At 38.1% G+C, this 13,787-nt stretch overlaps 1 protein-coding gene and 1 long non-coding RNA gene across 2 annotated transcripts; one reads left to right on the top strand and one right to left on the bottom strand.

Moving 5' to 3' along the window:
* Positions 1–2,940: 2,940 nt before the first annotated feature.
* LOC130495988 (uncharacterized) lies at positions 2,941–4,294 on the bottom strand. Its single transcript, XR_008935020.1, has 3 exons — positions 4,046–4,294; positions 3,721–3,782; positions 2,941–3,405 (listed from the first exon to the last, which is right to left on the bottom strand). It is a non-coding gene; the product is annotated as an uncharacterized LOC130495988 (long non-coding RNA).
* An 8,351-nt stretch (positions 4,295–12,645) lies between these two features.
* Positions 12,646–13,395, top strand: LOC130495693 (uncharacterized). Its single transcript, XM_056987164.1, has one exon. The coding sequence runs from the start codon at positions 12,646–12,648 to the stop codon at positions 13,393–13,395; it is 750 nt and encodes a 249-aa protein (XP_056843144.1).
* The last annotated feature ends 392 nt before the right edge of the window (positions 13,396–13,787 follow it).

Below are 13,787 nucleotides of genomic sequence, written 5' to 3'. Positions count from 1 at the left end.
TGGATCGAGTCTCTTGTTGGAACCCGGGGGTCGATACCATTTGTGTGTTATGTAAAGGTGCACCGGAATCAAGGAGCCACCTTTTCTTTGAGTGCCCATTCGCCTCACAGATTTGGGAACAGCTTGTGAGAGGTATCTTGCAGAACTCTTTCTCTGTCACTTGGGAAGACACGGTTCGACTGCTTACTGTGCAGAACATGGACAAAAAGAAGAGATTCTGCTTAAGATATGCTTTCCAAGCAACCCTTTACACTTTGTGGAGAGAAAGAAATAAAAGGCGCCATGGAGAACAGCCTCTGTCTCAAGGGATTTTACTCAAATTCATTGACAAAGGTGTGAGAAACAAGCTCAGTCTGATTCAGTCAAAAGGTATAAAGGGTCTTGAAGGGATCCTGCAATATTGGTTTGGTTCTAGAGTGTAATCGGAGGTTGCCGATTTGGCTTGAAGTTTTGACCCCATAAAAATCTATATAGAAGTAGGAAGTAGATGGTAGAGGTAGAAGTAGAAACTCTTTCTATACAAAGGTTCACTTGATGTAAAAAGGTCTTTTTTGATGAATAAAATTTAGCACTCATTCAAAAAAAAAAAATGATGGATGATGGAAGAGGACATCAGAGGCGGAGATGGAGCGAAGAGTTAGGGATTTTTAGTGTTAATTTTTTTTTGGTTTATTTTTTGGTTTGCAGTTAAACCAATTTTGGTTTAATGTTGTTTTGGTTCAATGTGTAAACTGATTTATTTGTAAACAGATTATAATTAATAAAATGAAATTTATTATTTATATCTTAATTCTTGATTTAATTTAATCAGTTTTTAAATTAATTAGTTTTAATAAATTAATTTTAATTAATTTAATAAATTAATATATTTAATTTTTATTATTATTTATTTTTTAGTTATAGCATTATATCCGTGTCATTATAAAATATGTTATGGCACAAGAAAAACTCCACGTAAAAATATGTAATAGCAAAAATAAAATGTTATTAAAAGAGTTTAACATAGTACACGAAGAACGCTATAATATCTTAACTTTTTATAACACACGAAAATACGCTATGATAGAAGGGGATCTATTATAGCTGCGGCTGTCACGGCGTTCTTCGAAACGCTACGAAAACTTTATGATAGCGTTTTTGGGTGCTACTAATGCTGATTTTTCTTGTAGTGCGTTTTGCTTGCAATTGGTGATCTCATCTTGAATGAGATGCTTGCGAACGTTATTTTTGATAGAGAATCTACCCTTGAGTGCGTCCCAGAGTTGGTATGCGTCTGGTACATGGCTCACCGTAGATCGGACCAAAAGATCGATAGAAGTGCGTATCCAGCCAACTATCATAGAGTTAGCTGCTGTCCAGCGAAAAAGATCAGGTTCTTCCGTAGGTTTGACAATAGAATCATCTATGAACCCTATTTTTTTTCGCTTGCAGAGAATTCCAGAACTCAGTAGCCCATTACGAGTAATTATCTCCTTTGAGGATCACATGCGTTATCAAGGAGCCTGGATTGTCAGAAGGATAAAGGTAATAGGGAGTGTCTGGATATGTAGATGTAGCAGCATGAACAATCGTAGAAGAGATAGAACTTGTAGTAGAACTTGTAGTAGAATTTGCAGTAGAAGCCATGATGAATAAGTTCAGTCACGGGGAGAAAAAGAATTTTCGGAAGTGTTTTAGGTTTCAGGAAAAATCGTTATTACTCTAATACCATGATATGATTGTAAAGCGTGTTTGTATTCATTCACAAGGAAAAGTATATATACAACATACAATGATCTAATTGACGTAGAATAAGGAAATAGATAACTACATATGACCTTGGTCATTATCTTAAAATATTACACATAATTATTTCTATATAGTTAATTCCAACTTTTACGAACAAAACAAAGGATACGAAACGGAACACACGAACAATCTTATACTGAAAGTCTTGAATGTATTTGAAGTTAATTGGTCAATCCAACATTAGAGCCATTGTTTTTGTATTTCTTTTGTTTTCTTTTTCTTATTATTGTTTTGGAATACATTCGTGAGTGACATTATCAAATACTCTTAAAAAAAAGAAAGAAATACATTCTCATATACTCGGTTATTATAGCTTGTTTTTAAAGCAATTAGGGAGCCTTTTTGTAGAAGTTTTCTAAGAAGTGTTCCTTCTTCTATCTCATATCTTACGATTTTGTTTTCCTTCAGATCCTGTTTTTTCGTTGAGAAAAAAATAAATGTGGCTGCTGAGACCATTTTTAGTTTTAGACCATTTTTTTAGCTATTGGCTTATAAGCAGAACATAGCTTTTTCTCTAATCATACTAACCGTATCCAACCGTTTCAAGCTTTGTATCATCGTGAGACCATTTCAGCCTGTGGACCTCAGATTTGTGTCCCACGTGCTTCCTGTTCTCAACTCAAACTAACCGTATCCAACTGTTTCAATACTTTCTCCTTAGTTTTTTTCTTGTGTTGGCGTGAGTTCTCCCCGTGTCCGTTTGCCACTTGATTTCTTCGACATCCTGTTTCATGTTTAGACAGTTCAAGAGATAAATTAACTAAGAATTTAAGAAGATTAATTTTACAATTAAGTCTCAGTAACACTTACAATACAAAGGTACGTTACATCTTCTTCTTCAATAGCATTTTTCCCAGTGCTTGAACGTTTGCTTCTGCTCCATATGGACTCTACATATCTTAACTTGATTTTTTCTGTTTTACCTAAAAAAAATTGCATTTTCCCAATGGCCAAACACCATCAGCCGTGTATGGTTTATTTCTTGCTCTCCGAAATAAAGCTTCTCTCAGTAATTGAGTATCCATACTTCTATTATTTGCTCTAAGACAAAAAAAAAATGTCATCACTACAACTCAAGAACACTTCATTCTAGAATTCTGTTCTCTCTACAAACACAAATGATTAAGAAAATTTGAGATGCATATAAGAACATGCAAACCCATAAACAAATTAGCATATATTGAACAACATTCCATGAAAAATAGTTGATTAATATTAAACCGTGGTACATATTACTGAAAATAGGAAATAATGCAAGATAAGAAAATTCTATCGTATCAACATCCCAGGGAAAAATCATATTTTCTGAATAATAGATTTTAAAAACAGATCAGTTCAGAAAACATTCACACCTTGAAGCAACCTTTATCTTCGTCTCATCCACCTCACCAATGAGAGCCATTAATCTGTCTCCCTGACAGAATGTTATCGGTGTATGTTGCTGTTGTGTTCAATGAGCAACCACTATGATGAAACGATATCGAAGGAGGCGAAGCTGTAGGTGGAAGGTGTGTAAAGTGTCACAGATAAGGTGGAGACGTTCACTCAGTCATAATGACAGAAGCGGTGGCCATGGAAATTTTTGTTCAGATCCATGTGTTCTTCTTATCTGAGCTACTACCAAAAATTAAAAAAGAAAAACAAATCAGACATCTTGTAGTTAAGAATCATAAGTTTACAAAAAGATGCCTTTGATTTATAAAGTACACAGCTTTAACAAAACATTCCAAAATTTAACAAAACCCAATAAACTGTAAAAAGGTGATATGTAGATGAGATTATGCTATGACATATGTCAAGAGATCAGATAACAAAAGGTCAAGAATCTAACTTCAAATCTGGGAATATGCTCTAGGAAAATTCTAGTAGAGACTCTTAAATGATTGGGCTCTTAACTGATTGGACTCTTTTTAATCAGCAAAGATGAAGTACCTGGAAAAACAATGAAATTGATAGAATTGGCTTCTCTCCAAGCCAACTTTTTGGTGCGTCGCCTACAGTTTGAATACAAACAATTAGGTACTAACAGATTCATCCTCAGAAAAGTGACCGAGTCAAAAAATAGATAACAATTTGGAAATCAAAAAATTCTTTATTTACAGAACCGAGTGGGATCTTTTCTCATTCACAGTATAGGTTAATCACCATTAGGACTACAATAAATAAAAACAGAAGAGCAAAGTCCCAAAAAAAAAACTTGAGAAAAATAGCTAAAGTAATGAGCTTTGAGGATGATTCTCAAGGAATGAAGCCTTACCCATTTTATAGGTGTAGATGCACCCCTTGGAAGAGGGGTAAGAATCATTGAATGAGATGAATCAATACCGAAACAGACGTACCAGAATAGATGCGACGATACATACTCTTATTAACTTCCATGGATGGTAGAACTAATAAGATTTAACAGGAGAAGATGAACCCTGAGTTTTTACGGCGGCTACAGTTGGAGAATCAAAGCACTGTACGGGCCAAGATTCAGCCCAAATAATTATACACAAATCCGCAACACTGCATTTCATTAAAAATGCCGCATGTCGACTGCAGAATGAACCAAAGAATGAACCAATTTACAACCTGTCATCCTATGTGTCATAGTTCAGGAGAAAGCAAAGTAAACTTTATATAAATATAGATAGATGAGTAAAAAGTTTGATAACTGCATGTAAAGAGAGTAGAACAGTGACATATATCCAGTTTTCAATGCACGTTTTGCCAATTTACTTGTGGAGAATAGTTGTACACTTATAGAGAACTATAAATATAAGAACTATACAACATAACGTGTTTTATTGATCTGACATAAAAGTGATGAAACCTTTCACTTTCTCAGTTTACAATGCATCAAAAAACTATTTTGTTTATGTAAATAAAAACTACTTTGGCTACGTACATTTTCAAAACAACTTGCTCAATTTGGTGCTTTATTTCGACCAAATTTGAAAGTTGATAGTTTAAATGAATTTTTTTCCCTATATTATAGTATACTATTATATGTACAAAAGTACAAAAAAAATTTCCACGCATATTCCTAGACTTTTTCCTACTTTTTCAATAAATCGCTAGGTCCGAATGTGCCGCACGCGTATCACCCAGCAAGTTTCCGAACATGGGTTCTATTGATCTTATATAATAGGTCATTTTTTTCCGACGATGCCAATTAATGGTGTTAATTCTATTTTAGTAATAATGTTATAACCCATTCGTTTGAAGGAATCATAGAAAAGGACATCAACCACATGTGTCAACTATTAATTGTGAGAGCTTGCATCCTCCAATGCCTAGGTGCATGATAAATGTGTCATTGTGAGGCTTGTCGAGGTCGACATTCTCGTGTTCGTGAAAGGTTATTTCGTAGTCGGATCCGGTAATTGGTGCTCGTGTTCCTATATTGTTTTCAGCTCTTTTTTTGATATGCCTTTATTGAGTTCACAAAATTACATAACTTCGAACCTTCATTAATGAAGTCAATTCTTTTCTTCAGAGGAAGGGGCTAGTATCTTGGACCCTCACACAGATCGAGGTCGTAGGACGAGCAGTTGATTTCTCAAAAAAAATTCTTGAACTATGTATTCAACATCGTTCTGTTTCACTGATTTTTGAAACATCGAGTTTATATCGTCTTACCGTGGGACAAAGTCGGGGTAATCAGCATTGTTGGATTTTTTGAAACATCAAAATACTTTTGTCTTGTCGGTATACGGGGGAGTTGGGATTTTATTTTTTGGCCTTATCACGCTTTTCAGAAAAGCGTCAAGTTATTTTTGTGTTGTTTGTATGCGAGGTGGATTCAGGATTCAATTCGTTGGCCTTGTCGGGCTTTGTCAGTGTCGATGTACTTCCCTAGCGGGTCATGTTGACTCTCTTTTTCTGGGGTGGTGGAGGTGAATTTGGTGATTCCTTCTCAATTTCTCTGCTCCATTTGCTAGAAGTGTTTTTAGGTTTGAAGTTTCTTTTTGGTGTTACCGTTATTTCTTATCTACTGGAGTCGTTTTTGTTTCCTTCCTCTTTGTTGTTCTTATTTCTTTAAACGGATCAGCGTTCCTGATGTGCCGTGGATTGAGCACCGGCCTGTTCGGATCATGGACACAGCCCAAGGTGGCGATCTTGTCAACCAGCTCGACCCGACCAAGGGTTCTCCACCAGTTGGTGCTGATCACCGACCGTACCGCACGTTCTGTCCACTGTATTGACCCGCATACGTCCAGAATGGAGCTTTGATTGGAACCACGACCAGAAGACCGAACTGACCGTACCAGAGCTCGTCTTTCCCGACATCTCGACATTCTAAAGACAATAGTCGAGCCATACTTAGCTTGGGTCGTGAATGACCCGAAGACGGACATGGATTCTCACCCGGCGGACCATCTGGACAGTACCGCGTGTGTCCTTCTTCTGTCCGCCATGAACCTGATCAATGTGGATGAACCTGGACACTTTGGCGAACCTTGACCAGTCTGCCTCAATTTTACCTTTTTGACCAGTCAACATTATTTTCTGTGCCTTGACTAGATCTGATCAAATATCTAATTTCTTTGTATTGTTTTCCGCATTTCTCATTATTACCCATTCATGAATGAAATCAGATCATTTTTGGAGTTTATTTTCGTTTCTTCTCTGAGTGAGAGAGAGAGAGAGTTCTTTAGCTCGTTTATCGGTTTGAACAGGCTTGTTGATTTTGTGGTCAGCCAATTCATCTTTGTGTGTTGTTTGGTGGTTAGCCAACGCATTATAATCGTTCTTAGGTGGTTAACCTTAGATCGTGGGTATATTAAGAGTCATTATGCATCTCTTACGATCCTTTCAATCCATCTCAGTTCCAGAAGTGCCATCGCCTTCTCGGATCATATCCAACACCCAGCTAAAGTGATCCTTCACGATTTAGGGTTCATCATTTGGTATCAGAGCCACTTTGGCTGGTTTGTTTTCATTCATCTTTTAATCTTTTCATCTCTCCAAGTTTTTCTTTTCTTATTTCTTGGATCCGGGCTGTTCCTTTACTCCCTTGTGATCGCCATATAAAAAACAATTAAAAAGTAAATGTTTTTGGGTTGAATCACTTCTAAAGAGAAATCTAGGGGGAGTGGTGGAAGAGAAACTCTGCTGGCTGAAGAGAAACCCAGCCTTAGGACAGTTAAGGCGGATCCACACAAAAATCTCTTTATCTTTCTTTCTCTTTTCTTTTATCCATAAAGTTTCTTTTGGTTTTTGATTGCTGATTTTGACTTCATATCATCCTTTGAACCAGTGGAAAGAACTCTGAGTGATCACCTAAAAATCGAGAGCTAAACACTTTGACAGTGTGAGGATTTTAATTGCTAGCCTTTATTAAGTGTTTTCAGGATGTTTGGACTTCTCAAGAAATCAAATCAGGTTTCAAAACATTAACTTTCCTTTTAAAACTGTGTTTGAAAAGGAGTAACTGATTTTTGGAGATAAGAAACATTTTGCTTCTAACGGGTTTGATTTTGTGCAGAAACAAAAAAATCAAAGGAAGAGACAAAACAGATTCGATGAAGATGAGAAGAGGGTCGGAAATGGTGATCGTACCTTCAAATTCTGATTTGAAAATGCATAAGGCAATTTTTGCTATTCAGCATTATTTTATGTGCCTTGACTGGTCAAATATCTAATTTCTATGTATTGTTTTCCACATTTCTCATTATTAGTCTTTGACTACAAACACTATAAATATGTAGTCTCATCCATGAATAAAATCATATCATTTTTGGAGTTTATTTTCGTTTCTTCTCTGAGTGAGAAAGAGAGTTCTTTAGCTAGTTCATCGGTTTGAACCGGCTTGTTGATTTGATGGTCAGCCAAATCATCTTTGTATGTTGTTTAGTGGTTAGCCAACGCATTACAATCGTTCTTAGGTGGTTAGCCATACATCGTGAGTATATCAAGAGGCATTCAACATCTCTTGACGATCCTTTCAATCCATCTTAGTTCCAGAAGTGCCATCGCTTCTCGGGTCATATCCAACACCCAGCTAAAGTGATCCTTCCCGATTTAAGGTTCATCAGTTCCTCTTTGGAGTTAGCTTTTCGTTGATGATATGAACATAACTTGCTAGCGTTAGAGGTAGAAGGTCTTTTTCTGGTTCGGGTTGTTCAAAGAAAAGGAGTGTTGTCCTTTGGTGAGAGGTTCCTTCTTGATCGGCTGGTTAGGAGGTTTCTTGATTGGATTAAGACTGTTTTTGATGGCCGCAAGGACCACTCCCTCGTTGAAGTCTGAAAATTGTGATTTTATGTCTCTGAACCGTGTGGTATACGACCTTAAATGTTTGTATGGTACTTGTTTCAGGCTCAATAAGTCTACTTTTGAAGCTCTTATTACAACGAAAAATGAATATTGCTTCATGAAAGCAAACATGAGCTGAGTGAAGCTTTCAATAAAAATCTCTTGTATATTGTATATCTATGTTAACATGAGCTGAGTGAAGCTTTCAATAAACATGAGCTGAGTGAAGATTTTGTTTACCTTGAAATGATTGTAAATAAATAATAGTGATTATTTATATTTATGGGCTCACACTAATTTAATTATGGGTCAATTTGTTCAATATTCATATGGGCTCTGACAATTAAGAATATAGCCATGCAAGAAAAAATGTGTCAATTTGCACCATAATAAGACATTATAATCCTTTAAGGAAAATGAGCGTAAGAGTAAGTGTGTGTATTACAAACGCTGAACTATATACTATTCTATATATAACATAGATATAGAATAGATTATTCCAAAAACATAAATGTAAACCTTAAACCCCAAACCGTAAACCTTAAAACCAAATCGTAAACCCTAAACCTAAACCCTAAACTCAAACTATATACCCTAAACCCAAATCCAAACCATATACCCTAAACCATAAACCCTAAACCCAAATTCTGAACCATAAACCCAAATTATATACTCTAAACCCAAACCCTAAACCCAAACTATATATTCAAACCATATATCCTAAACTCAAACCCTAATCCTAAACCCTAAACCCAAACCATTATCCATTACGTGACTATATTATACATATTATGGTATGGAAAACTCGACATACCCACAAACTTTGTATATAGGAAATTCTCTAAAAAAATTTTAAAGAGAGAGCTGATGAGTGGCGACGGTGTTGGAGAACAAAACAATGTAACTGATCAAGTAGTGAGTAAGAAGAATTAGGAAGCAGAGATGGAGATACAAAGTTCAAAAGAAAAGAAAAAGAAATGTATCATACTATACTGTAATTTAAAATACAGTATAATATGAGAAATTGAGAGAGAGAGAGAGACAGAGAGAGAGAGAGAGAGAGAGAGAGAGAGAGAGAGAAACCCTAAACCCAAATCATATAGTATAGGCAAAGACAAATAAACAAACACAAATCCATATACCCTAAACACAAATCTAAAATTCTAAACCCAAACCCTAAACCCAAATTATATACCTTAAACCCAAACCCTAAACCCAAACTATGAACCATAAACCCAAACCATATACCCTAAACCCAAACCCAAAACCCAAACCATATACCCAAACCATATACTCCAAACCCAAACCCTAATCATAAACTCTAATCCCAAATTTTTATCTATTACATGACTATACTATACATATTATGGTATGGAATACTCGACACACCCACAAAATTTGTATATATGAAATTCTTTAAAATTTCTTTAGAGAGAGATGATGAATGGCAACAGTGTTAGAGAATAAAAAATTTTACCTGATCAATTAGTGAGTAAGAAGAATCAAGAGGCAGATAATGAGATATAAATTACAAAAAAGAGAAAAGAAACTTATTACACTATACTGTAATTTTAAATAGTATGGAAGATATGACGTATGATATGGAGATAGGGATTATGAAGAAAATTAGAGCAGTTTACAAATATATGTCACTTTTACAACATTTAAAACATGTCATATACAGAAAAAATCTATATTTTGAATAAGTATATAACAAATTCAAATTATAATTTATAAACTTGTAAAGTAAAATAAAAAAGAAAGGTGAAAGTGAGAAATAGTAATATGACAAATAATGCATAAATATCATAGCTTAATTTCTCTTATGGTTAAAGACTAAGTTTAAATCCTACTATGTATATGCATCCAAATTTCCCTTTAATTATATATGTAATAGTTATTGGTTTCTCAACTATTTGATATTTATTATTTATTATGTAAAATGTAAATAAATAATATATATATATATATACATTTTTTTTTCATTTCCCATAAGGTATGAATCTTAATCTAGTAAAAATATAATATAGAATAATTAAGTTTTTATAACACTGGGTAATTTTTACACCCTCGTACAGATCAAGCAGAAACAGAACATATTGTTATAGTTTAGTTAGGTTTTGGCTGATTTCCTCAAAAATTAACCCATCTTTTGATCGTAATAATAATAGTAATCGTTTAGTATATAAATAGATTGAGAGTTGTTAATTATTTAATTAGTGAAGTTACTAGTGCCGCATAAATGTATTTGTAACGCCATGATCGGTCCATTAACTTTTCCGAAGGTTCGAAATCATTGCTACATAAACTTTTTATATGCTTTGGTCTCATTTACACACTATCGCGAATTACTTTTCGATAGGTCATATCCATTTACTACTCCAGTTCAAGCACGCATAACTCTGGAGTTATAAACGGATGTGTGACGGAAAAGGTAAGTCAACTTTGGTGACATAGATAGCCAAATCGATTCTCTTAATCCTTTCAATATATCACAACTCAGGATGTTACAATTCATCCCCTCTCAAAGAACGCAACATCCTCATTGCGCTCCACGACAGGTCTCAAAACGTCTCTGAGGTCAGAACCGAGATGACTAATCAGCTATGATACCATTTGTAACGTCCGACCATTCACTGCTAATGGGCCTGTTGGGGAAAAATATCCACACATAAGTTTTCTCCAGCTTCCGGATAGGTCCTTGACTTCCGGACCTTTGCTCAAGAAGGAACCAGGAACCGACCCCTGCCTTAGGTCCGACCCCCTTGATCGAACCGATCCTTGAAGCAAAATAGAAGTTTTCGGCCTAAAGGGAAACTTCCATTTTTCCGATTATGGAAGAGTTCTATTACTTGAAGCCGACATCTACAACTATAAAAGGGGAGCCCAAACCTTAGAATGAGGGATCGACAATTCGAGACTTAGAGATTAGAGTTTAGGCGACTAGAACTAGGGTTCATACACCACCAAAACATTGTAGTCCCGATCAATAACTCAATAACATCTCTTTGCTCTCGATATTCAACTCTGTTATACAAATTCTCTAGTATTTCGTAGTACTTAAACGATCTTACACAAAAATATTCTAACAGTTTGGCGCTAGAAGGAGGGGAGTGATCCAACTACGTGACGATGACACTAGAGGACGACACTAACCGAGCAGAGATGACTCCGAGGGATATCGAGCTCCTCAACAAGCTCGAGTTTCTTCAAAGTCAGATTACCGATCTTCACAAAGCTCGGGAAACCATACCCGGAGGTCCTGAACTTCTCCTAGAAGTTCAAACCCTAAAAGACCAACTTGGAAAACACTCCAAGTAACTACAGCAAAGCGCCAAGAAGCTAGACGCCATAGAAGCGGAGAATCTTGTCCTCCGACAAGAGAACCATACCCTCGGTGAAATTAGCAACAAGCGAAAGCGGTTCCGAACTAGGGTTCGACCCATGGCTTCGCTAAACACTCCACGCGATGGTGAAGGAGCACCTCATCGACCCGTCTCCGCCGACAACGAACCCGAAGGCCGAGAAGCTGCGAACGATAGGACCCAAGTGTAAGTGGATAGCGATTCCGACACGGAGGACGAAGAGTACTCACCCGATGATCCTGGGATCTCAGATCCGGCTCTAGCAGCCTACTTAGAAAGGGTGGTCTCCGAAAGGTTCGGCACCATTCAATCTATGGTAGAAAGGCTCCCAAAGGTAGCTCCTCATATTCAAAGTAGTAATAAGGGGTCCTACTCCGATACACCTTTCGTGGAAGAGATTGCTTCGGTTGAGATGCCACGAAAGTTCTCTTTCCCGAGAATAAAGATGTACAAAGGTACCGGGATCCCGACAATCATATCGCCCAGTATAAACAACGCATGCTAGCAGTAGCAATCCCTCGAGACGCACGGGAAGCTACCATGTGCAGGAGATTCGGATCAACCTTGACCGGCCTACCAAGTCCATCAAATCCTTTGCAGCCCTTAGCGATAAGTTCGTAGAGCAGTTTGCCAGCAGTCGCGACCTAGAGAAAAACTCGGATGATCTCTATGAAATCCTCCAGCATAGGAACGAGCCCCTTCGTTCCTACATAGCGCGCTTCAATCAAGCGAAAGTGGCTATCCCTGAGTGCAACGCTGATACGGCTATCTCAGCCTTTAAGCGGGGTTTACTTCCGGAGGGAGATCTTTACAAGGAGCTGATCAAATACAAGTGCAGGATTATGGAAGGCGTATTGTCTCGTGCTTGGGCTCAAGTAAGGTGGGAAGAAGATGTTGCTAGTAGGGCCAAAGCCGGTCCGAGGTACGATCAGAAGTCCTCCAAGCTAACTAGGAATGATCGTGATGAGCCCATTCATCCCAATCCTGCTAGGGAAACCGGTAACCCCGAGTAGGGGCATGTATCAACACCGCCCTTTGCCTAGATCCAAAGGGATGATGGTATCCACATGGCCCGACATCTCCCATCTTACGATATCGAAACCGGAACTGATTGGTGTCCTACGATAAATGGGTCCTCAAATCAAGTGGCCTCCTAAGATGAAGGCCGCAAAGGCTAATTGAAACCCCCAAGCGATGGTGCGAATTCCATAGTGACCATGGTCACACTACGGAGGATTGCATATCCCTGAAGATGGAAGTCGCCGAGCTCCTCAAGAAAGGCTACCTAAGAGAATTCCTCTCGGATAAGGCCAAGAACCTTCTAAATAAGGAAGGTCCCGGTCTCCCTATCGAGGCAGCTCCCGCATTGCCACCACAACAAGACCAGGTGATCCATGTCATCTCAGGCGGATCGGAGGTAAGCAGAATTAGCAGTGACGCTGCCAATAGAAGTACTTGCAACGCCAGGAACGGCCAGAAGGCCGAGGGTCCTAAGCGCCTACTCTTTGGAACAAACGAGATTAGCTTCACTGCAAGGGAGCAAGAGAAGGTCCTTGCTCCTAATCACGACGCTCTTGTCATTTCACTTACCATAGCAAACTGTTTGGTCAAGCGAATACTAGTAGATAATGGGAGCTCCAGCAAAATAATCTTCCATTCGGCTTTCGCCGATCTAGGGTTGGAACCTACAGCTCTAACTAGAAAGGCGACTCCCCTCGTAGGCTTCAGTGGAGAGGTCAAGCAAACCTTAGGAGAGGTCCTTCTCCCCGTGTACGCCGAGGAGATAAATCAAGCCACAAAATTCCTAGTCGTCGACTGTCCTTCATCATATATTGTGATACTAAGAAGTCCTTGGATCCACGACATGGGAGCTGTAGCTTCAACTTTGCATCAGCTGGTCAAGTTCCCAACCCCCTGGGGCATCAAGGCGGTCAAGGGAGATCAGGAGAATGCTAGGTCCTGCTATCAGACTACCCTTAAGGGAAAGACTCAAGTCTTATAGCAATTACAGAAGAAGCTTCCGGCCCCACATACCGAAGAGCCGGAAGTGGAAGGAATGGACGAGGTCCCACTCACAGAAGGGAACTTAGGTCGAAACTTAAAGACAGACTCCAAGCTTCTAGAAGGTCTGAGACGAAGATTGGTCGACTTCCTAAGATCCAACTCCGATTGCTTCGCCTGGTCCCATGAGGACATGCCTGGAATCGATCCCGACGTCATCATGCATCAACTCAAAGTGGATCCAATGCTTCCTCATGTCAGACAGAAGAGGAGGAAGTTCCCTCCTGAAAGGGACGAGATAATCAACGAAGAGGTCAAGAACCTACTGGATGCCGGATTCATACGAGAGGTGCAATACCCGGAATGGTTAGCTAATGTAGTGGTCGTCAAGAA

The sequence above is a fragment of the Raphanus sativus genome, chromosome 6 (genome assembly GCF_000801105.2).
Source record: "Raphanus sativus cultivar WK10039 chromosome 6, ASM80110v3, whole genome shotgun sequence".
Lineage (NCBI taxonomy): Eukaryota > Viridiplantae > Streptophyta > Magnoliopsida > Brassicales > Brassicaceae > Raphanus > Raphanus sativus.
Note: the sequence above shows the minus strand (reverse complement) of the source record. Positions and strands in the feature narration are given on the sequence as shown.

What these genes read in the sequence shown, in the direction of transcription:
- LOC130495693 (XM_056987164.1), top strand. Translation starts at nt 12,646, where the DNA reads ATGGAAGTCGCCGAGCTCCTCAAGAAAGGCTACCTAAGAGAATTCCTC.